Below are 24,675 nucleotides of genomic sequence, written 5' to 3'. Positions count from 1 at the left end.
CAACGTATCTTTTTTTGGAGACACAGGTCAACAGATAACAAGTGGCAAACCAAAATAGGCATAGCCCCTTGCTTTCATCAAGCTAGCAGTCGAGTGGGGAAGTCACATTACAAGTATGTTGAGAATTTTCAAAGGGGGAAGTATTAATGGGACCATACAGTAAGAGAAGTTTACCCAGTTGAGAGTTTCCTCTCTGAAGAAGTAGCATTTTAAATGGAAATGAAAAGATGAGTAAAAGCCAAGCAAATAGGGAAAAAAGGCACTAATGCCCTCACTCTCTGATGCCTAGACCAGAGCCCCGGTCCTCCTTGCACTAGGCTTCTGCAGAAGCCAGGCCCCTCAAAGAAGGAATCTGAGTGTCTCCCAGGCCACCACTCATAGCCAACCTTGCCCCTAAGCCGGCTCTGCCTGGCCTGCAGTTCCTCTCTCAGAAACAGCCAAAGGCACAGAACACAAGGAGTAGGGCATCAGCACCCAGCAAAACCCAGGCCCACAGTTGCAGCCTCTCTGCAGGAGAGAAGTAGAGGAGAGTCTCTGCTTTCTCTTTTTTGGCCTAAGTTGATTCCAGTATTTTTTACCCAGAATCAGCAAAGTCCTTAATATACAGATAGCTTCTGCTGACCTCTGTCCTTGAGAATGCAGTGCACTTTTATCAGGGCAGGCAGATACATCTGTTATGTGAGTTTCTCTGAGCAGTGCTCAGGTGGCCTCATGGCTACCAAATGCCTCTGCTTCAAGGTCCCAGGGGCTAAATTTCTGCCAGAAATGGTGGTAGAGTTTGGGGAAGTGAGGACGTAAAGCCTCTACTTTGATGAGCTTTAACCTTGGGACAGAATTAGCTGTGTAGGCAGCTATCTTATGAGACATACAAAGAGGGGTCACCAGCATTGGCCATGGATGTTAGATTTTGTTTTACACCCACATCATTTTAGTATTTCCCTTGAGTGGAAAGAAAACCTTTTTTGAAGCATAATACACGTAAGGAAAGTACACACAAATCCTATGTGTACACTTGGTGATTTTTCATAACATGGACCCAGATGCAGCACTAGATCTAGCAAACACCCCGGAAGCCCATCCCACTCTGCTCCTCTTCCAGTTTTTACCCACCACGGGTAACCAGGGTCCTGGCTTCTAACACAGTGGATTAGTTTTGGCTTTTGAGCTTATATAAATCACACAGTATCAATTTTTGTGTTTGTGGTTTTGTTCATTCAGTTTTATGTTTGTGAGATTCATTTATGTTGTTGCTTATTGTTGCAGTTTATTCTCATTGCTTTATATAATCTTGTGTGAATATATCATAATTTTTTATTCATTCATGTGTTGATGAACATTTGGGTTTTTCCAGGTTTGAGCTATTATGAGCAGTGCTGCCAAGGATATTCTTGCATATGTCTTTTGATGAACATATGCAAATTGGGGAAAGGTATATACTTGTATTGGTTGTCTATTGCTGCATAAAAATGTCCCTCCAAACCTAGTAGCTAACAATGACAATAAACATTGATCACCTCTCATAGTTCATTTGAGTGAGGAATTTGGAGGCATCTTGGACATGCAGTTCTGGCTTGAGGTCTTTCCTGAGGTTGCAGTTATCTAAAGGCAAGCTTGGGGCTGGAGGGTCTGCATTCAAGGTAGCTCACTCACATGGCTGGCAAGTCAATGGTGATTATTGGTGGGGAGGCTGCAGTTTCACACATGAACTTTCCTTAATACTCTCTGGGTATTCTCATGACATCGTGGCTGGCTTCCCCACCACCATGAGTGGGCAAAGAGAGAGCATCAAATTGGAAACATTATCCTTTTTGTGACCTAGTCTTGGAGGTCACATAGCATCACTTCTGCATCATTCTATTCATTAGAAGTGAGCCACTAAGTCCAGCCCATACTCAAGACTCCACCTTTGGAAGGAAGGCATGGCAAAGAATGTATGGATGTATCTTAAAACCAATAACACCACAACGTTGTAAAGCTTATAATTAACTTAAGCTAAGGGTTTAAAAATAAGCTGATCGAAATTTACACAAGGATCTAAAAGAAAGAAATTCAACCAGCTTCTCCTCTTCTATTCCTTTAAAACTTTGCAAATGTTCATAGGAGAGTTTTCAAGGTATTTTTTTGGAGACAGCATGGTACAATAGAAAGTGCAGAGGCTTTAGAGCCAGAAACAACCAAGAATGAATCCTGGATTCACTACTTACTAATTATGGATACTTGAACAAGTCAGCCTCTTGGATTTCCAGGTTCTCTCAACTGTAAAATGAGGATAATCAATAGAGCTTACCTCATATTGTTCTGGAGGCAATTAAATGAGATAATGTGTTAAGGTGCCCTTTATGATGGTAGGTCTCACTGATTTGCTCATTTAGCCAATAACATTAACTATCTAAAAGGTGTTCTGATGGACCCTGTGAGTGATACAAAACTGACTCAGAGGCAGGCCCTACATCAGGAGGTGCATACGCTCGTAGTGCCCTTGACACGTAGAATAATCATAATACAACTGAGAAAATGGTCAGTGTCTGGAGCAAGTATGGATACAGTGCTTTAAATATGGATTATATTTGGACATATAGAAATGAAAGACGTTTTGAAGGGCAAGGAAAGGGCAAAAGATATTCCAAATTAGAAATACAACTTGCATAAAGACACAACTAGAAAACCATGGGGCATAAATGGAGAATAACAAACAGATTATTACAGATATGGCTAACCTTAGTGTAGATGAAAGGAGGTAGTGGACACAGGTTGGAAAGTTAGTTACATGTCAGAGCAGTAGGAAAAGATTGAGCGCATACACTTAGTCTTACAGTCTGATGAAAAACATTAAGACCAAAAAATTTTCAACCAACTTTCAGGACAAAAGCTAGGTGGGACTAGCTACTAAAGGATCTACTTACCATGCTTTTTCTTGGCCAATTCCTGTTTGTAAAATCTTTACAAAGATTGTAAACAGAACTTTCTAAAACTGATCTTTAGAAGATGCTTCTGACTTAGAGCCTGAGCGACTGAGCTTTATTATTCCCAGTCTGGAGGCTGCATCAGCAGGGAAATGCAGTGGGATTGTTTTCATAGGCCCTTAGCTCACTGTAAATGTACTTCTCAAGATTTGACCCTTTGGAAATGGCCAGTTCATGCACTCAACTCATCTGCTTATTTGACTGCTACATCCAGATCATGAGCCACTCTCTTCACTTTACTTCCCCTCAAGAAGAATGATCGATTGAGCAGCCTTCACTTCTGTTACATTATCCAGTCCCAGGCAGTGATGATGTTTAAACATAAGACAGAGACGTTTCTATGCAGCGATGGAACTTTGAAGGAAGCTGGAGCCAATGACCTTTCACTTTGAAGCCAAAGAATTACAAGCAAAAAGTTTTCAGTCTTGCTAAGAATTGGGTCTGCAGAAATTAGCAGAAAGTCCTCTTTAAGCCTCACAATTCAGTATGTGGTGCCGAAAGCCTTTATGTACTCAATCTATGTCTCATCAAGCATTCCCCTCTTAGTTTGATGAAGTTTATATGTCCCATCAGAATAAACATGGTTGTAACCATTATTGGTGATTTTGTGGGTAAAAATTGGATATTCTATTTTATCTCCCTCTTTGCTTTAATGTAAATGAATTCTAGAGCATTGAGGGAGAGGATAGATTCTAGGCTTAGGATAGAACTGCCAGCCAATCTTGGGCTGGCACTTCCCACTTTCCCAGTTAGGGGTTTTTAATCCATTTGAGTTCATGGGAAACGTTCTCTGCGCAGGTACTAAGGGTGTGTTCTCTCCCTCTCTGGTTTCTTCTCAGGTGGGAAATTGGCAAGTGGAGTCCATGTGGTCTCACGTGTGGGGTCGGCCTACAGACCAGGGACGTCTTCTGCACCCACCTGCTTTCCAGAGAGATGAATGAAACAGTCATCCTGGCCGATGAGCTGTGTCGCCAGCCCAAGCCCAGCACGGTGCAAGCTTGTAACCGCTTCAATTGCCCCCCAGCCTGGTACCCTGCACAGTGGCAGCCGGTGAGTTCTGAGTTACTCAATATTGGAGCTTTTGTTTGCAACAGTGACTAAAGGGATGCTCTCTCAGAGTGGTTTTGTCCAGGGATGTTAAAGGGATGTTCAAGGTCTGCTCATTTCTCCCTTCTTAGTACTCCCCTAAGCTGATTTAAATCCAGATCTTTTCGTTACAAATATCATGCTTTTTCTACTGTATCACATCCCAGTGACCTCCAACAGCAATGCAGATGACCCATCTGTTCACCTGAGCGTATTTATGACAAAGTTGTCACCAAGCTAAGGAAAATTTTTTAAAATAAAAACAATGTGGTGGGTTTTCCATAAAGCTAAATTTGTTTTTAATTTATACCCTTTCCAGTTTTTTTGCTGTTTAAAATTCTAAGAAATAAGGGTAGTAGGCAATGATTTTTTTAACATCATTACTTAGCAATATAAGAAGTTAGAAATGCTGAGCCAATTCCAAGTATTTTATTTTCCTGGTCCTGTGAATTCCAAAAGTCTGGGAACCATTGTTTCAAAACAGGGGTTGACAAACTGCAGCACTCAAGCTAAATCTAGCCTGTAGTCTTTTTTGTGTGTGTAAATAAAGTTTTATTGGAACACACCCATTATTTTACGTACTGTCTATGGCTGTTTTTGCTCTACAAGGCAGAATTGCATGGTTGTGATAGAGAACATATGGCTCATAAAATCTAAAATATATGCTATCCCTTTACAAACAAAATTTCTGATCCTCTACCAGGCATATATAATAATAGCACAACTATTTTATCATAATTTCCTTTCTAAAAATAATATGCATTTATGAAATGTTCATCTTTTTGCATGCCTTTTAAAAACACAGGATTTTCAGTTGATTGCATAAAATCTTATTTTGCAATTTGCTCCCTATTAGGACATAAAACACTGCTTTAAAGGGACAACAAAGGTCACAAAAAGTAAGCATGAAAGGTGGAGGCGACATACATCTGTGTTTCACTGAGACAGTTTTTTCACTCTCAAAAGTGTCCCAATTTGGGTGATAAATGATATGGTCATCAATGGAGAAGGAGAGAGAATGACAGCTCACGTACCCTCGCCTTGTGCAGAAGGGGCTCCCTTTTCCAGGTAGCTACATGTCCTCCTCTGTGCTTTCTCCTAATCTTTGGCAGAGCCCCTTCCTTCTCCTTGCTCTCTGCCCATCTTGGAGCTGTGGTTTAGCAAAACACTCAAAGAATCAAATACTGATGAATAAGCAAAACACTAAAGTATGAAGCCTCTGGCAGCAGACATTAAATATATATTTTCTTTTAGAGCTTAAATGTATATGGCTAAGTTCATTAATTCCACGATACTAGGGATGGTTTATGGAAGAGGATGTCATATATTTTGAACACCAATGTACCAGCACTTAAGAAATATATATCATCGCACACCAAGCTGAAGTAAATCCTCACAATTCAGTTAAAAGGAGGTTTTATTAGCCTTATTTTAGGTTTGAGGTAACTGAGGCAAACACAGCTAGCAAATTTGGGGTTGGCCATCACCTCAATCTTATGTGACCCTTTCCACTATACCAAACCCACTGTGTATGACTCAAAGGCCCTTCAGGGATTAAACATGAGCACTTTTGTTTTACCGATGAAGTAACTGTGGCCTAGATGTAGGCTTGCTTAAGATCATAAAGCCTGGACCAGAACCCAGGTCACCTGATTGCTAGTGCATTTATACTGTTACCTCTAATTGGAATGAATCTATGACCTTAAACGGCACCACTAACCCATGCCAATCCTAATAAAAGGTGAGGAACCATCTCAAATCAACCTCCACTGTTGAAATTGTTAAGTCCCCGTATTATTAGTAGCTTGTTGCTATTAGGTACATAAGTTATGGATAAAATGTTTACTGAATGATGAAATGAATGAATAGATGAAAACTAGTCCTTATAGGCCCTGAAAATGCTGGCTTTACATCTTACTGGTAAGTTTTTTATGGTTACAGGTCTTAATATTGTTCTAGCCTTGAAATGCAGTGAAGCACCGATGTCTTTTTGATAGCCACACATGCTGCTGAATAATGACATTGACTTATAATGCTTTTTCAGTTTCTAGGGCACAGCCACATATATGACCTTTTTCTGGTCAATTGCCACCACCACCACCCATATGCCCAGTATCCCTGTTTGAAACAGTGGACTTCCAGAGAATCACTTATTCTTCAATTTTCATCTACTTTGAGCCCGTGAAGATATGAATTAACTTTGAAAGCTTTTCTATTTCCTTCTTTCAGGGAGAAGCGTTTGAGGATGAGTCAGGTTTAAGTCCATTTTTCAGGTTGGGAAACTTAATAGTAAACAACTGTTTAAAGTTCATCCAATGAACCTTTAAAAAGTCTCTTCTTTCACACCTGAGACACCATAATTGTGAAAAATAGTCAAACATAACAAGAAATAAAGAACACAGAAGGTCAGCAGTGTTTCTACCCTCCAGAGACAGCCATGTTAACGGTTTGGTGCATAGGGTCTGTTTGTCCAGCAGGTGAAACCCCATCTCTACTAAAAAAAAAAAAATAATAATAATAATAATATATACACACACACACACACACACAAAAATTAGCCTGCTGTGGTGGCAGGTGCCTGTAATCCCAGCTACTCTGGAGGCTGAAGCAGGAGAATCACTTGAACTCAGAAGGCAGAGGTTGCAGTGAGCCGAGATTGCACCACTACACTCCAGCCTGGGTGACAGAGCAAGAGTCTGTCTCAAAAAAAAAAAAAAGAATCTTTGATCACTTTTAGTAATCTCTAAACCTGGAGTAAACAATAGACTATTCATCTTACATTATTTACTGGAATCCAACTTCATTAGTTAAGTTTTGTTGGGAAAAATTAGCTATTGCTGACTGCTTGTGAGAAGAAACCATTGTTTATGTTGGATGGTGCAATAAGTCCAGAGTAACTTCAGGGATCCCTAGGCTAGTTGGCTGTAGTTTTAGAACTCAGCTTAGTTAGGACACCAGCTGTTGACAATCCGTCACATGGTTAGTCCTGATTCCTCAGCAGTTCTTACTGGAAAAAGGGAACTTAGTGTACACTCACCTGGTCTTTTCCATTTAGCAAGGATCTGCCAGAGGATACTACTGAGGTCTCCAATCCTTCAACACCCAACCTACACCCTCTTTCTTATGAAAGAAAAGGACATGGGGGAATCACATGTTTCATTTAAGGAATACAGATAACAACCTGATAGACATTACCTGTTTGAGGGGAGAAACTCTCTCTCCTCTCTATGTGAACACAGTGTTGCCACTGACCTCATGTGTATGTTTCTCTTTCTGGAGGGAAAAAAGTATAAATTATGTAAATTGTCATCTGCCAGATAGGAATGCAACCTTCTTTGTTCTTTGTAGAGTATTTGTCTGACAAATGGCAAATAGCCAATATTTACACATTCTGCAGGTCTGGAGAGGACCTGGCATGGAGTCCAAGTATTGATGTTAAGACCTTGTTTTAGAAACAATTAAGCAGAAATGAAACAGAAATCTAATTCTAGCTTTGGTTGTTAGGGGACCATCTTTATTTCAGTTCTGCCTCTTAATACTCTACCCTTTGCTTTTCATCTCTGGTCGGTGGGAAGGATTCATATTTACCTTTACCAATGTATTAATAGCTTTAATATCTTGTTAGTTTATATTTAGATGGCTTTTGAACACTTATTTTATGTGCATTAGTCCTCTGCATCTTCTGTAATTTATTAAATACACTCATCATCATCATCATCATCATCCTCCTCCTCTTTGATATGGGTTATAAGTGAATTTTTGCCCACCTCATGAGGGATCATATCACACGGGTGAGTTACAACACCATGATTGAGAATCACTGTTACCTATACCACAATTTAGTCTGAAACACCTTGGTCGTGACGGTCTACTGCTAGGGTTTTTCTCAGTGACTTACAACACCATGATTGAGAATCACTGTTACCTATACCACAGTTTAGTCTGAAACACCTTGGTCGTGACGGTCTACTGCTAGGGTTTTTCTCAGTGACTCTAAAGCCAGTACATGCCTTGTTCAGGCCTTCATCCCTCTGCACATCTGTCCCTGCCCTGTCTCCAGGCATGGCTCTCCCATCCCTGCTTGTACACTCCCCTGCCCACCTACCATTTCCCACTCCCCTCTGCTGGTCAAGGCCCAGCAGGCAGCCTCCCTCTTCTGCAGTGACTCCTCTATTATCCTACACTGAAACCACATGGTGTTCAGTCGCAGACAGCTCACTTAACAACCACATATTACCCGCTCAGGTGCTTTCTCATGACTTCTGAGTTAGACCACAAGGTCAATGAAGGCAGAGACCAAGTCTCAGTGAGACCCCATAACTCTCAGGACACATCTGCAAAGCGTTGAGTTTGGTACTAGAAAGGTACATGCCCATTCTGCTGGTTTCATTTATTGAATACTTGCTACATTTCAGGAGCTGCTGCTTTTGATAATGAGAGCATCACTTTCTCTGTGTTCAGCACAGCTCTAGACACTTGACATATTTAGCTCACTTAATCCTCACTATCCTGTGTGATAGTTGCTTAATAGGAATTTGAACATTCTCTTTTAGACTCATTTGCTGCACTTGGCCTCTCTCTTTTGAGCCTCACAGCAACCTAGTGAGGAAACCAAGACACAAGGCTGGTAAATGTGAAAGGGCCCTGTGTGCTTCAAACTCATTTCCTTTTCCACTATGCAGTATGGCTTTCCCAAGACTTCTTTACTCTCTGCTCTTAACTTAAACTATGAAGAAACCTGGTAACAGTCCTAGAATCAGCAGTTTACAGAACACTCGGTATTTGTTGCCTCTATCCAGGACAGTTCATCTGTGTGTTGGCTTCCTGTTGCTGCTGTAACAAATTACCACAAACTTGGTGGCTTAAAACAACACAAACTTACTATCTTATAGTTCTGGAGATCAGAAGTTCCAACTCAGTCTCACCTAGCTAAATTCAGGGGAGCAGCAGGCCTACGTGCCCTCTGGAGATCAAGGCGAGGATCTGTTTGTCTTTTCTGGCTTCTACAGGCCACATGCTTCCTCGGCTCATGGCTCCTTCCTCCATCTTGCTCCCACTGCTAATTCTGTCCCTTCATCCTCTCTCTCTAACTCAGACCCTCCTGCCTCCCTCTTCTAAGGACCACTGTGACTACCTCAAGCCAAATGATCCTGGATAATCCAGGATCATATCTCCCTCTCAGGAGCCCTCATCACATCAGTAAAGACCCTTTTACTGCACAAGGCAAAGTGTTCACAGGTACCAAGGATTGAAATGAAGATATCTTCGGGGGCCATTGTTCAGCCCACCACCACCTGCTATTTTGTGGGCGAAGCACTTAGTCTCCACTAGCACAAGCTCCTTGAGACTGGGCACCTGTCTTCCACTACCCTTTTGCCTCTCTGCATCTAATATATCAACGTATATATCGTATGCATCAGTATTCCTTCATTTTTGTTCTAAAAATTAAATTGAAACAAGGAATTGAAGAAAAAAGGTGCTGAAGGGTTAAACTGAAATGAATTGGTCCACTTTGAAATACAATTTATTTTTCCCTATATTGCATATGTTTTATGTTCAAGATTGCGTCCACCCAACTGTACGTACATATTGCACACATCTGTGCAGAGACACAAACAATCACCACAATCTCTGGATCCCTGCCTTGCTTAAAACTGTGATTGTGTTGCCATTTCCCTCTAAACCTTTCTTAATCGAGGTCAAATTCAAAATGCCTGCAGTTCAGCTGTGTGAAAAAGCATAAGGGAGAGGAGTCCCTGCTAGTGATATAAAGAAAAAGAGAATTTTAATGATAACTATAAATGCCTGAGAATTAAAATTTTCATTATCTAGATTTAAACACACATACATACATTCAAGCAAAGATAAAAATACCTTTGGCTTGGATTAGAAGACTGAATTCTGGCAGAGTCACATAGTAATCAGTTTTGTTATATTCCAGTGACTAAAATATAAATCCACATAAGTTAGAGGCTATATTTATTTAAAATTTTCTGTCCCAGGGAGGAAAAAAACTCTTAGGATGTTTATCTCATTTTCAATAGTGTATTTCATAAGGAAATGGACACTTGATCCTATCTTTAGAAGCAGCAATAAACATAGCAAAACAAATTGAAAGTCCAGCTTCACATGTGGTTGTTTTTGTTTTGATTTACTAGCAGGAAGCTCTTTGGCATAATTGCTCTGATTCTGATGGGTGTGCAGCCCCTTGCTTCACACCAGAACAAGAATGTGAAACCTTGAAGGTACAGTGTACACCCCTTGTACTTCCAGAGTCAAGAAAGCTTAATTGAGACTAGATGAACAAGGGAATTCTAATCCCCAAAATGGCCAAAGACTTCTGTTCTCATTTTAATAATTATGTTTAGTAAGTGAGATTCCAGTTCTCGTTTTTCTTTCTTTCCCTAGGTCCTAATTCAGTTTGGCTCAGCTATGACCTCGACTGTGTACATAGCACTGTGTCCAGCTGCCTTTGGGCTCCCTCAGTCTCACACGTTGCTAAGTTACCTCAAACTCCAAAGGTCTGACTCCAAGCTTGATACACACCTGCCTGCCACCCCTTCCCCCATTAACCTGGTCTTTCGTCATTGATCATTATCGTATGGGTGACACCACCATCTGTCCTGCTTTCTACCTGGAAACTCAAGCCATTATCAGCCTCACACATCCTTCACGCTTAGTCAACATCTATATCCTGTTTTATTCCATCTTCTATATCTCCCCCCACCACTCTCTTCCTTTCTAATCCCTCTCCTTACAATCAACTTATCAAACCCTTACAAACAATCTTTTACTTGATCTCCTTGTCTCATCTTGCCTAACTCTCATCCAGTGTTTCCCAACTTGGTATTGATGATTCTTTACCACAGGTTCTCTCTTCCAGCCTTTAAAACATTAATATGCAATGAGAACCCCTGCATAGGGTTATGGTACGCAGTGTTACACATACTTATTTGACCAGGAAGCTCTTTCTCCATGGCATACCTATTAATACCTCACAAAGCAGTATTGTTTGGAACTTACTGGCCTATGCTGCCTGAGTCATTTTCAACAAATTGGATCATGTTACCCCCTGCTTTGAAACCCCTATTGATACCCCATGGTTTTAAGGTTATATCCAAAGGCACTTCACCATGTGCCCCTAATCTAATGTCTCGGAATAATTTTCCACCTACTCTTTTTTATGGACCCAATGGTGCACCATCTAAGGACTGCTCTGAGTCATCTGAACATGCCAAGTCCCTTCGCACCTTGAGTGCGTACACACAGTCTGACTAAGCCACATCCTCATCTCCCTGGAAACTGCTCATGTGTCATTGCTCTCTACAGCTTCCCCAAGCTTCCCAGAAAGATTTAATTGCACTCTTTGTTGTATTCCCTTTTTGTAAAACTGATCACATTATACACTAAGTTTTTCTCCCTCACTGGACTGCAAATACCTGAGGCTTAGTAATCATTTTTTATAAGTCCCCAGCATCCAATACTGTGCCTAGCACTCAGGGGGTACTTAAAAAATGTTTGATGAAAGAATGAATAAGTGAATGAGGAAACAAATGAAGTGAGTTGGAAGTTGTAAGCGGAGTGCCGAGTCCATTATGTTAAGTGGAAAGTTGACCTTACAAACAAAACATAAACATCACTTTGTGTTGGGTTCAATAATATTAGTAAAAGTGTCAAAGAAATCAACTCAGCTCTCAGTAAATTAAACTACCAAGAAAAAACCAGAAATTCCAGTACAGGCAGAATTTATTAATGTACTTATCATGGGAAAATCTTTAAAAATAAAAGACATTTGGGCCATTGTATTTTTTGTGTAGAGACATAATTGTTTTCCTTATTGTGTATTTTTTACTTCTCTTATAAAAATGAACCCATGACCTCATATCATGAAATGTGTATGGCAGCTGGTATAAGCAATATAAATACTATTTTTGTTATTTGTTTTGCTTATTGCATATGTTTAAAGATAATACCCCTTACTGGAGATTTATCTCTTCATACTAGAATATTATTTTAAATGATGACTCATAAAGGCAAACAATTTTTATTTAATTTCATTACATTTCTCTTGCCATTGCTCCTTTGGAAACATTTTTTTCTTTGCATCCTGCCTCTTGCATAAGAACTGTCGGCCTCACCAGGTCATCTTAGCACATTCACAAAGTCATCACGACTTTGGAACCTTGACTCCTTTGAAATTCATCTTCTACAAGTTTTTAAAATTTCTAAAAATACCTTTCATCAATGCAAACACACTGAAGAAAATTTGAGAACACAGACAAGACAAGCATTTAGGAGCAAAATCCCTGACATTGACTCAGCTAGATGGCTGCCTCCCATACCTGGAGCGTCAGAGTCTCCAGCAGAGCCCACACCGTCACTGGCTGAAACCCACTGCTGCCTTACTGTGAAGCAGCTCCTGGCTAACGATAAAACAGCCTGATAAAAGGTGGATGATCAGCCCATCAGCTGGATGCTTGTTTTACATCTTTTTAACATCTGGATTTGGAGCTCTTTTGCTCATCCAATCATCAATTCAACAAACGTTTATGAAGTGCATGCTCTTTGCCAGATACTCTACTAGGCTCTGGGGAATATAAAGATGAATGAATTCCCTTTCCTCAAAAGACTCATAATCTTGTGTGCATGCAGGGAGGGAGAGGAAAATAGCAGGCACATAAACGATGAGCCCCTTATAGAGGAGATAAGATACTCTTCTAGGCCAGGGTGGGTTGGAGGTGATCTGTTTGCCAAAACGCAGAGGGGTTGGAGGAGGCTTTAATAAAGAAGTGGCCTTTTAAAAAATAACTATTTTAAATTAATTTTTGTGAGCAATAGTCAGTATATGTATTTATGGGGTACATGAGATGTTTTGATGCAGGCATGCAATGTGAAATAAGTACATCTTGAAGAATGAGGCATCCATCCATCCCCTCAAACACTTATCCATTGAGTTACAAACAACTCAATTACAGATTGTAAGTTTTTTTTAAAATCTACAGTTATTATTGACTATAGTCACCCTATTGTGCTATCAAATAGTAGGTCTTATTCATTCTATTATATATTTTTGTACCTATTAACCACCCGACCCTCCCTTTCAGCCCCTCACTACCCTACCCAGTCTCTGGTAACCATCCTTCTTCCGCTCTTCCATGGACCAACTTCTTCCATGGACATGTCCCATATACATGAGTTCAATTGTTTTGATTTTTAGATCCTGCAAATAAGTGAAAACATGTGATGTTTGTCTTTCTGTGCCTGACTTATTTCAATTAACATAATAACCTCCAGTTCCATCCAGGTTGTTGCAAATGACTGGATCTCATTCTTTGTCTGAATAGTACTCCATTGTGTATATGTACCACATTTTCTTTATCAGTTCGTCTGTTGATAGACACTTAGGTTGCTTCCAAATCTTAGCTATTGTAAAAAAAAAAAAAAAAAAAAAAAATACTGCAACAAACACAGTAGAGCAGATATATATATCTGATATACTGATTTCCTTTCTTTTGGGTATATACCCAGCAGTGTGATTGCTGGATCATATGGTAGCTCAAGTTTTACTTTTTTAAGGAACCTCCAAGCTGTTCTCCCTAGTGGTTGTACTAATTTACATTCCCACCAGCAGTGTACAAGGGTTCCCTTTGGTCCACATCCTCTCCAGCATCTATTATTGCCTGTCTTTTGGATAAAAGCCATTTTAACTGGGGTGAGGTGATATCTCATTGTAGTTTTTTTTTTATATATACTTTAAGTTCTAGGGTATATGTGCACAATGTGCAGGTTTGTTACATATGTATACATGTGCCATGTTGGTGTGCTACACCCATTAACTCGTCATTTACATTAGGTATATCTCATAATGCTATCCCTCCCCTGTCCCCTCACTCCACAACAGGCCCCAGTGTGTGATGTTCCCCTTCCTGTGTCCAAGTGATCTCATTGTTCAATTCCCACCTATGAGTGAGAACATACGGTGTTTGATTTTCTGTTCCTGCGATAGTTTGCTGAGAATGATGATTTCCAGCTGCATCCATGTCCCTACAAAGGACATGTAATCATCTTTTTTATGGCTGCACAGTATTCCATGGTGTATATGTGCCACATTGTCTTTATCCAGTCTGTCATTGATGGACATTTGGGTTGGTTCCAAGTCTTTGCTATTGTGAATAGTGCTGCAATAAACATACGTGTGCATGTGTCTTTATAGCAGCAAGATTTGTAATCCTTTGGGTATATACCCAGTAATGGGATGCTGGGTCAAATGGTATTTCTAGTTCTAGATCCTTGAGGAATCTCCACACTGCTTTCCACAATGGTTGAACTAGTTTACAGTCCCACCAACAGTGTAAAAGTGTTCCTATTTCTCCACATCCTCTCCAGCACCTGTTGTTTCCTGACTTTTTAATGATTGTCATTCTCACTGGTGTGAGATGGTATCTCATTGTGGTTTTGATTTGCATTTCTCTGATGGCGAGTGATGACGAGCATTTTTTCATGTGTCTGTTGGCTGTGTAAAAGTCTTCTTTTGAGAAGTGTCGGTTCATATCCTTTTCCCACTTTTTGATGGAGTTGTTTTTTTCTTGTAAATTTGTTTGAGTTCTTTGTAGGTTCTGGATATTAGCCCTTTGTCAGACAAGTAGATTGCAAAAATGTTCTCCCATTCTGTAGGTTGCCTGTTCACTCTGATGGTAGTTTCTTTAGCTGTGTGGAAGCTCTTTAGTTTAATTAGATCGCATTTGTCAATTTTGGCTTTTGTTGCCATTGCTTTTGGTGTTTTAGACATGAAGTCCTTGCCCATGCCTATGTCCTGAATGGTATTGCATAGGTTTTCTTCTAGAGTTTTTATGGTTTTAGGTGCGACATTTAAGTCTCTAATCCATCTTGAATTAATTTTTGTACAAGGTGTAAGGAAGGGATCCAGTTTCAGCTTTCTACTTATGGCTAGCCAATTTTCCCAGCACCATTTATTAAATAGGGAATCCGGTCCCCACTTCTTGTTTTTGTCAGGTTTGTCAAAGAAAGATCAGATGGCTGTAGATGTGTGGTATTATTTCTGAGGCTCTGTTCTGTTCCATTGGTCTATATCTCTGTTTTGGTACCAGTACCATGCTGTTTTGGTTACTGTAGCCTTGTAGGATAGTTTGAAGTCAGGTAGCGTGATGCCTCCAGCTTTGTTCTTTTGGCTTAGGACTGTCTTCACAATGCAGGCTCTTTTTTGGTTCCATATGAACTTTAAAGTAGTTTTTTTCCAATTCTGTGAAGAAAGTCATTAGTAGCTTGAAGGGGATGGCATTGAATCTATAAATTACCTTGGGCAGTATGGCCATTTTCATGATATTGATTCTTCCTATCCATGAGCATGGGATGTTCTTCCATTTGTTTGTGTCCTCTTTTATTTCATTGAGCAGTGATTTATAGTTTTCCTCGAAGAGGTCTTTCACATCCCTTGTAAGTTGGATTCCTAGGTATCTTATTCTCTTTAAAGCTATTGTGAATGGGAGTTCACTCATGATTTGGCTGTTTGTCTGTTTTTGGTGTATAAGAATGCTAGTGACTTTTGCACATTGATTTTGTATCCTGAGACTTTGCTGAAGTTGCGTTTATCAGCTTAAGGAGATTTTGGGCTGAGATGATGGGATTTTCTTAATATACAATCATGTCATCTGCAAACAGGGACAATTTGACTTCCTCTTTTCCTAATTGGATATCCTTTATTTCTTTCTCTTGCCTGATTGCCCTGGCCAGAACTTCCAACACTATATTGAATAGGAGTGGTGAGAGAGGGCATCCCTGTCTTGTGCCAGTTTTCAAGGGGAATGTTTTTGCCTATTCAGTATATTGGCTGTGGGTTTGTCATTAATAGCTCTTATTATTTTGAGATATGTTCCATCAATACTGAATTTCTTGAGAGTTTTTAGCATGAAGAACTATTGAATTTTGTCAAAGGCCTTTTCTGCATCTATTGCAATAATCATGTGGTTTTTGTCTTTGTTTCTGTTTATATGCTGGATTACGTTTATTGATTTGCATATGTTGAACCAGCCTTGCATCCCAGGGATGAAGCCCACTTGATCATGGTGGATAAGCTTTTTGATGTGCTGTTGGATTTGGTTTGCCAGTATTTTATTGAGGATTTTTGCATTGATGTTCATCAGGGATACTGGTCTAAAATTCTGTTTTTCTGTTCTGTCTCTGCCAGGCTTTGGTATCAGGATGATGTTGGCCTCATAAAATGAGTTAGGGGGCATTCCCTCTTTTTCTATTGATTGGAATAGTTTCAGAAGGAATGGTACCAGCTCCTCCTTGTACCTCTGGTAGAATTCGGCTGTGAATCCCTCTGGTCCTGGACTGTTTTTGGTTGGTAGGCTATTAATTATTGCCTCAATTTCAGAGCCTGTTATTGGTCTATTCAGGGATTCAACTTCTTCCTGCTTTAGCCTTGGGAGAGTGTATGTGTCCAAGAATTTATCCATTTCTTCTAGGTTTTCTAGTTTATTTGCGTAGAGGTATTTATAGCATTCTCTGATGGTAGTTTGTATTTCTGTGGGGTCGGTGGTGATATCCCCTTTATCATTTTTTATTGCATCAATTTGATTCTTCTCTATTTTCTTCTTTATTAGTTTTGCTAGCAGTCTATCAATTTTGTTGATCTGTTCAAAAAACCAGCTCTTAGAATCATTGATTTTTTGGAGGGTTTTTTGTGTATCTATCTCCTTCAGTTCTGCTCTGATCTTAGTTATTTCTTGCCTTCTGCTAGCTTTTGAATGTATTTGCTCTTGCTTCTGTAGTTCTTTTAATTGTGATGTTAGAGTGTCAATTTTAGATCTTTCCTGCTTTCTCTCATGGGCATTTAGTGCTATAAATTTCCCTCTCCACACTGCTTTAAATGTGTCCTAGAGATTCTGGTATGTTGTATCTTTGTTCTCATTGGTTTCAAAGAACATCTTTATTTCTGCCTTCATTTCATTATGTACCCAGTAGTCATTCAGGAGCAGGTTGTTCAGTTTCCATGTAGTTGAGTGGTTTTGATTGAGTTTCTTAGTCCTGAGTTCTAGTTTGATTGCACTGTGGTCTGAGAGACAGTTTGTTATAATTTCTGTTCTTGTACATTTGCTGAGGAGTGCTTTACTTCCAACTATGTGGTCAATTTTGGAATAAGTGTGATGTGGTGCTGAGAAGAATGTATATTCTGTTGATTTGGGGTGGAGAGTTCTGTAGATATGTCTATTAGGTCCGCTTGGTGCAGAGTTGAGTTCAATTCCTAGATATCCTTGTTAACTTTCTGTCTCGTTGATCTGTCTAATGTTGACAGTGGGGTGTTAAAGTCTCCCATTATTATTGTATGGGAGTCTAAGTCTCTTTGTAAGTCTCTAAGGACTTGCTTTATGAATCTGGGTGCTCCTGTATTGGGTGCATATATATTTAAGATAGTTAGTTCTTCTTGTTGAATTGATCCCTTTACCATTATGTAATGGCCTTCTTTGTCTTTTTTGATCTTTGTTGGTTTAAAGTCTGTTTTATCAGAGACTAGGATTGCAACCCCTGCCTTTTTTTGTTTTCCATTTGCTTGGTATATCTTCCTCCATCCCTTTTTTTTGAGCCTATGTGTGTCTCTGCATGTGAGATGGGTCTTGACTCTTTATCCAATTTGCCATAATGTGTTGTTTAATTGGAGAATTTAGCCCATTTACATTTAAGGTTAGTATTGTTATGTGTGAACTTGATCCTGTCATTATGATGTTAGCTGGTTATTTTGTTCATTAATTGATGAAGTTTCTTGCTAGCATCGATGGACTTTACATTTTGGCATGTTTTTGCAGTGGCTGGTACCTGTTGTTCCTGTCCATGTTTAGTGCTTCCTTCAGGATCTCTTGTAGGGCAGGCCTGGTGGTGACAAAATCTCTAAGCATTTGCATGTCTGTAAAGGATTTGATTTCTCCTTCACTTATGAAACTTCGTTTGGCTGGATATGAAATTCTGGGTTGAAAATTCTTTTCTTTAAGAATGTTGAATATTGGCCCCCACTCTCTTCTGGCTTGGAGAGTTTCTGCCGAGAGATCTGCTGCTGGTCTGATGGGCTTCCCTTTGTGGGTAACCCCACCTTTCTCTCTGGCTGCCCTTAACAGTTTTTCCTTCAGTTCAACTTTGGTGAATCTGACAATTATGTGTCTTGTAGTTGCTCTTCTTGAGGAGTATCTTTGTGGCATTCTCTGTATTTCCTGAATTTGAATGTTGGCCAGCCTTGCTTGGTTGGGGAAGTTCTCCTGGATAATGTCCTGCAGCGTGTTTTCCAACTTAGTTCCATTCTCCCCATCACTTTCAGGTACACCAATCAGACGTAGATTTGGTCTTTTCACATAGTCCCTTATTTCTTGGACCTTTGTTCATTTCTTTTTACTCTTTTTTCTCTAAACTTCTCTTCTTGCTTCATTTCATTCATTGGATCTTCAATCAGTGATACCCTTTCTTCCAGCTGATCGAGTCAGTTACTGAAGCTTGTGCATTTGTCACCTAGTTCTCGTGTCATGGTTTTCATCTTTATCAGGTCGTTTAAGGACTTCTCTGCATTGGTTATTCTAATTAGCCCTTCGTCAAATCTTTTTTCAATGTTTTTAGTCTCTTTGCGCTGGGTTCGTAATTCCTCCTTTAGCTCTGAGAAGTTTGATTGACTGAAGGCTTCTTCTCTCAACTCGTCAAAGTCATTCTCCATCCAGCTTTGTTCTGTTGCTGGCAAGGAGCTGCGTTCCTTTGGAGGGAGAGAGGTGCTCTGATTTTTAGAATTTCCAGCTTTTCTGCACTGCTTTTTCTCCATCTTTGTGGTTTTATCTACCTTTGGTCTTTGATGATGGTGACATACAGATGGGGTTTTGGTATGGATGTCCTTTCTGTTTGTTAGTTTTCCTTCTAACAGTCAGGACCCTCAGCTGCGGGTCTATTGGAGTTTGCTTGAGGTCCACTCCAGACCCTGTTTGCCTGGGTATCAGCAGTGGAGGCTGCACAAGAGTGAATATTGCTGAACAGCAAATGTTGCTGTCTGATCGTTACTCTGGAAGCTTCATCTCAGAGGTGTACCCAGCCGTGTGAGGTGTGAGGTGTCAGTCTGCCCCTAGTTGGGGATGTCTCCCAGTTAGGCTACTTGGGGTTCAGGGACCCACTTGAGCAGTCTGTCCATTCTCAGATCTCAGACTCTGTGCTGGGAAAACCACTACTCTCTTCAAAGCTGTCAGACAGGGGCATTTACATCTGCAGAGGTTTCTGCTGCCTTTTGTTTGGCAGGCCTCCTTGAGCTGCGGTGGGCTCCACCCAGTTCGAGCTTCCTAGCTGCTTTGTTTACCTACTAAAGCCTCAGTAATGGCAAGTGCCCCTCCCCCAGCCTCGCTGCCACCTTGCAGTTAGATCTCAGACTGCTGTGCTAGCAATGAGGGAGGCTCCGTGGGTGTGGGACCCTCTGAGCCAGGTGCAGGATATAATCTCCTGATGTGCCATTTGCTAAGACCCTTGGTAAAGCACAGTATTAGGGTGGGAGTGACCCAATTTTCCAGGTGTTGTGTGTCATGGTTTACCTTGGCTAGGAAAGGGAATTCCCTTCCCCCTTGCACTTCCCAGGTGAGGTGATGCCTCGCCCTGCTTCAGCTCTCGCTCATTGGGCTGCACCCACTGTCCTGCACCCACCGTCCAACACGCCCCACTGAGATGAACCCGGTACCTCAGTTGGAAATGCAGAAATCACCCATCTGTGTCGCTTACACTGGGAGCTGGAGGCTGGAGCTGTTCCTATTCGGCCATCTTGGTGCAGATCTTGCTATTCCATTGTAGTTTTGATTTGCATTTCTCTGATGATCAGTGATGTTGAGCACCTTTTCATATGCCTGTTTGCCATTGTGTCTTCTTTTGAGAGATGTCTAGTCAGATCTTTTGCCAATCTTTTGATTGAATTATTAGATTTTTTCCTACAGAGTTGTTTGAGCTCATTATATATTCTGGTTATTACTCCCTTGTCAGGGTAGTTTGCAAATAATTACTCCCATTCTGTGGGTTGTCACTTCACTTTGTTGACTGTTTGCTGTGCAGAAGCTTTTTAACTTGTGATCCCATTTGTTTATGTTTGCCTGTGCTTGAGGGGTATTGCTCAAGAAATTTTTGTCCAGACCAATGTCCTGGAGATTTCTCCCAATGTTTTCTTGTAGTAGCTTCTTTGTTTGAGGTCTTAGATTTAAGTCTTTAATTCATTTTATTTAATTTTTGCATATGGCAAGAGATAGGGGTCTATTTTCATTCTTCTGCATAGAGATACCCAGTTTTCCAAGCACTATTCATTGAAGAAACTGTCTTTTCCCCAGTGTGTGTTCTTGGCACCTTTGATGAAAATGAGTTTACTGTAGCTCTATAGTTTTGTTTCTGGGTTCTCTATTCTATTCCATTGGTGTATATGTCTGTTTTTATGTCAATATCATGCTATAGCTGATACTATTGCTCTGTAGCATAATTTGAAGTCAGATAATGTGATTCCTCCAGTTTTGTTTTGTTTTTTTACTTAGGATAGCTTTGGTTATTCTGGATCTTTTGTGGTTCCATATAAATTTTAGGATTGTTTTTCTATTTCTGTGAAGAATTTTTTTGATATTTTGACAGGGATTGCACTGAATCTGTAGATTGCCTTGGGTAGTAAGGATATTTTAACAATAGTAAACCTTCTAATCCATAAACATGGAATATTTTTCCATTTTTTGATGTCCTCTTCAATTTATTTCATCAGTGTCTTATACTTTTCATTATAGAGATGTTTCACTGCTTTGGTTAATTCCTAGTTTTTAAATTTTATGTGTGGATATTATAAGTGAGATTACTTTTTAAATTTCTTTTTCACATTGTTCACTGTTGAACATAAGAAATACTGATTTTTGTATGTTGACTTTGTACCTTGCAGATTTACTGAATTTAAATTTATCAGTTCTAATAGTTTTCTTGTGGAATCTTTAGGTTTTTCCAAATATAAGATCCTATCATCTGCAAACAAGGATAATTTGACTTCTTCCTTTCCAATTTGGATGCCATTTATATCCTTCTCTTGTCTTATTGCTCTAGCTAGGACAAGAAGTGGCTTTTGAGCTGGACCTTCAAGCACATCTTGGAAGTCTCTGGATGAACAAAGAGTTGGCGGACATTGCTCATGGACTGAATGACATGACCAAAGGCCAGAGCAGACAAGGTTGTCTGTGTGCCCAGGAAAAGGCAAATTGTCCACTGTAGCTAAAGCATGGGCACATGGCAGTATGTCAAGGAATGGGCTGGAAAGGTCTATGCAGATCAAAGTGAAGGGCATTGTCAGGAGTCTAGATTTTACCTTCTTACCATTGATAATATCCTAAAAGCTTTATGTATACATCAAAATTTTAAACGACAATTTTTAGAAACTTTTCTTGCAGCTGTTTTATCATCATGTTGTTACAGACCTATATACTGTTGGAGGTCTGTGCCTTAAATCGAGTTCTATCTGCAAACTGATAACCCAGTTGTGTTATTTTCAATGAGTGATCACTCTATAGTACAGTTTTATTACATCTATACCCTTGAAATAAGACAAATTATTTTCATTATCTACTTCCTCAATTTGAAAGAGAGAAAAAATTAACCTACATTGTTCTTTATTGCCAAATTCACTAAGAAACTCTAACTGAACAGCTTGAATCTGAGAACTGTTCTTATTTAACTACTTGTTTATTTTGGAGCATTTATTCAAATTGAACAGAAGCCTGTGTGCCTCATAAAATATTTAGAAAAAGAAAACTTCAGCCACTACTCATTGAGGAGATCCATACTCCTACAAATTCAGCATCACTAGTGGAGTACCTAAAATGTCAATCACTGGGTAACAGAAACTTTGGGAGCATGTTCTTTATGTCTGAAGGACTCAGTAGGACCCATGAGGAATCTGAGTGTGAATTATAATCAAAGGATTAAATGAAAAGTGGCTTGATGTCATTTTGAGGTTTAGGAGATAATAGTTTTATGAACCAGCCATTATTTCTCTCAGAGAAAAAAAATACACTGCGTTTTCAACAGTGTAAATATTTATGGATCATATCAAAACATCATATACTCCCAGAACTTATTGTAAAATGTCACTCCACTGTTCAGCTCATACCCTGACCACTTCTTTACTGGGAAACAAACAAATCATTAATTTTAAAAGAAAGAAAAGGAGAGAGCATGTGTAGGAAAGAAAACTAGAGGTGGATTTAGTCAATCCTAATTTTTTTTAAAAGATGTAATGATATACTGGGGAAAAGTTTTAAATGAAATTCTCAAACACTTAATATATGCAACAACAGAAGCAACATCTCTTCCTTCGTAGAGCTAATGGTCTAAATGGGTAATAATTTCTGAAAATATGAGAGCTATTTTTAAAAATAAAATGAGGTAATGGTGATAGAGACCCCTTTGACTACTCTAGGTAGGAAGGTTAGGGATGACCTCTCCACACAGCTGAGAATGGAATTGAACCTGGATTATTCAAGAGACTCAGCCACATGAAGATCTAAGAGAAGAATGGTGCAGGTAGAAAGAAGAGCAAATGGAAAGGCCCTGTGGGAGAAACAAGCTTGACATATTTGAGGAACAAAACAACAAAAAACAAGTCCGGTTGGAGTATACAGGGAAAGTGGGGAGTTGTAAAAGATAAGATTACAGAGGTGTACGACGCTTCTCTTGCTCTGCTGTACATTCACCTACCCAGAGCCACGCTTGGTTCATCATTGACATATAATACATTTATGTGGAATGAATTAATAAAGTTGGAAGGATTTGAGTTAGACAATGTCTAAGTTCCACCAGGGCAGGAACCAGAATCTATAGCGGTTTGCAGGGCAGGGTTAGAGGAGTGTAGATTTTATTCTCATTGCAAGGGAACGTCATTGGAAGGTTTTAAGCATGGAAATTGTGTGATCACATTTATGCTTTGAAAACATCACTCTTGCTACTGTGTGGAGAATAGAGTGTAGAGAAGACAATATGGGGTTTCCAACAGGAGGGAGGAGCTCTTTTCAAATGATCACATTTGATTGTATCATCTATATCCTGCTAGAAACGCTATTTCTTAGTCCATTCTGGCTGCTAAAACAGAATACCATAGACTGAGTAGCTTATCAATGACAGAAATTTATTTCTCACAGTTCTGGAGGGTAGAAAGTCCAAGGTCAGGGTGCTGGCAGATTCGGTGTCTAGTGAGAACCCTTCTTCTGGTTCATAGATGGTCTCTGTGACTGTGTCCTCACATGATGGAAGGGGCAAGGCAGCTCTCTGGAACCTGTTTTATAAGGATACTCATCCCATTCTTGAAGGTTCCACCCCCATGACCTAATCACCTCCCAAAAGTCCTTACCTCCTAATACTATCACCTTGGGAGTTAGGATTTCAGCATGTAAATTTAGGGGAGTGGCAGGGAGGACACAGACATTCAGACCAGAGCACCAGTAAAAGGCAAGAGATGATGGATTATGGTATGCTGATTCATTATGTATTTTAGAAGTATAGCTTATATGTTTTGTAAGTAAAACTGACCTTATTTGGCCATGAATTGGATGTCAGGGGAAGTGGGGTAAGAAAAAAGAAAAACTCAAGGGCCTAAGTTTTTGCCCTGGATGTGGCACAATTAAATGAATGGGGAAGACTGAGAGAGAAATAGGTTTGGGATGAGGTTGGAGGGGCAGTATTAAGAGTTCCATTTTAGGCATGTTTAAATCAAGATGCCTATTTGCATTTAAGTGGACATGTTGAGTAGGCCTAGGGGAGAGGTCAGAGCTTAAAATTAAAATTTTTGATTTATCAGCACAAACTTGTTTCTTTCCGACAATTGTGGTTTCAGAAGAATTACAATAAGTTCATGGAAGAATCTTAGTAATTCACAGAATGGAAAGTATTATGGAGAATATAGTCCCCAAATTTGGCAAATCCTTCAGAGTCAGTAATCCACATGGTTAGTTGGCTACTTATAAAAAGAAAGAATGAACAAGAAAAGTTTGTAACTAATCTGATTATAGTATAACTTGTTGGTTTGATGTAAGAATTTGACAGCAATAAGAGAAGGCTGAACCTTAAAAATCATGCAAAAGACTAAAACTAAATTTAAAACCTTAGTTATCCATAACAACAAGAAGATTATTCTAGATAAATGAAATTCTTAGCCACTAATTTAAATTTCTTCCAAGTACCAACTTCAATTCAATGCCACAGACATTTATTGAGAACATTCACAGGAGGCATTATTCTAGGCAGTGCGGGTACAACATTAGTTAAAGAAGGGAAATCCTTTAATGTCTTATTGAATCGCTGCCAAATGAGAGCTAAAATTAAAATTTGCTTCTTCAATACATGAAAAGCCCACAGAGTCACTGAAGTAAGCCACAAAGAAGACAAAGGTTTAGGCCAGTCACTTGAATCATTTGTTCTGAGACCATAGGTTTTGTTCTTAATCAAGCCCAAAGGACACACTAGAAAAGCCTTTAGAAGGAGCTGGTAGGACTTGTGATGAGTAACAAGTGGTCTAGCTTAAATGTTGCCTTTCAGAAATCAGAGTTTAGGGAGAACTCCCTAAACTTTCCAGGGTCACCAGAATGTAGAC

The 24,675-nt window shown here is 39.7% G+C and overlaps 1 protein-coding gene across 5 annotated transcripts in view; it reads left to right on the top strand.

Moving 5' to 3' along the window:
* Positions 1–24,675, top strand: part of ADAMTSL1 (ADAMTS like 1) — a 979,893-nt gene that overhangs the window by 835,286 nt on the left and 119,932 nt on the right. For all 5 annotated transcript variants that reach the window (XM_045373291.3, XM_005581665.5, XM_074017425.1 and 2 more), the window contains one exon: positions 3,803–4,013. In XM_045373291.3, the coding sequence (XP_045229226.2) occupies positions 3,803–4,013 (211 nt within the window). The remainder of the gene's footprint in view (positions 1–3,802; positions 4,014–24,675) is intronic.

Source organism: Macaca fascicularis, chromosome 15 (genome assembly GCF_037993035.2).
Source record: "Macaca fascicularis isolate 582-1 chromosome 15, T2T-MFA8v1.1".
Taxonomy (NCBI): Eukaryota; Metazoa; Chordata; class Mammalia; order Primates; family Cercopithecidae; genus Macaca; species Macaca fascicularis.
This window is presented reverse-complemented; position numbering and strand designations above follow the sequence as displayed.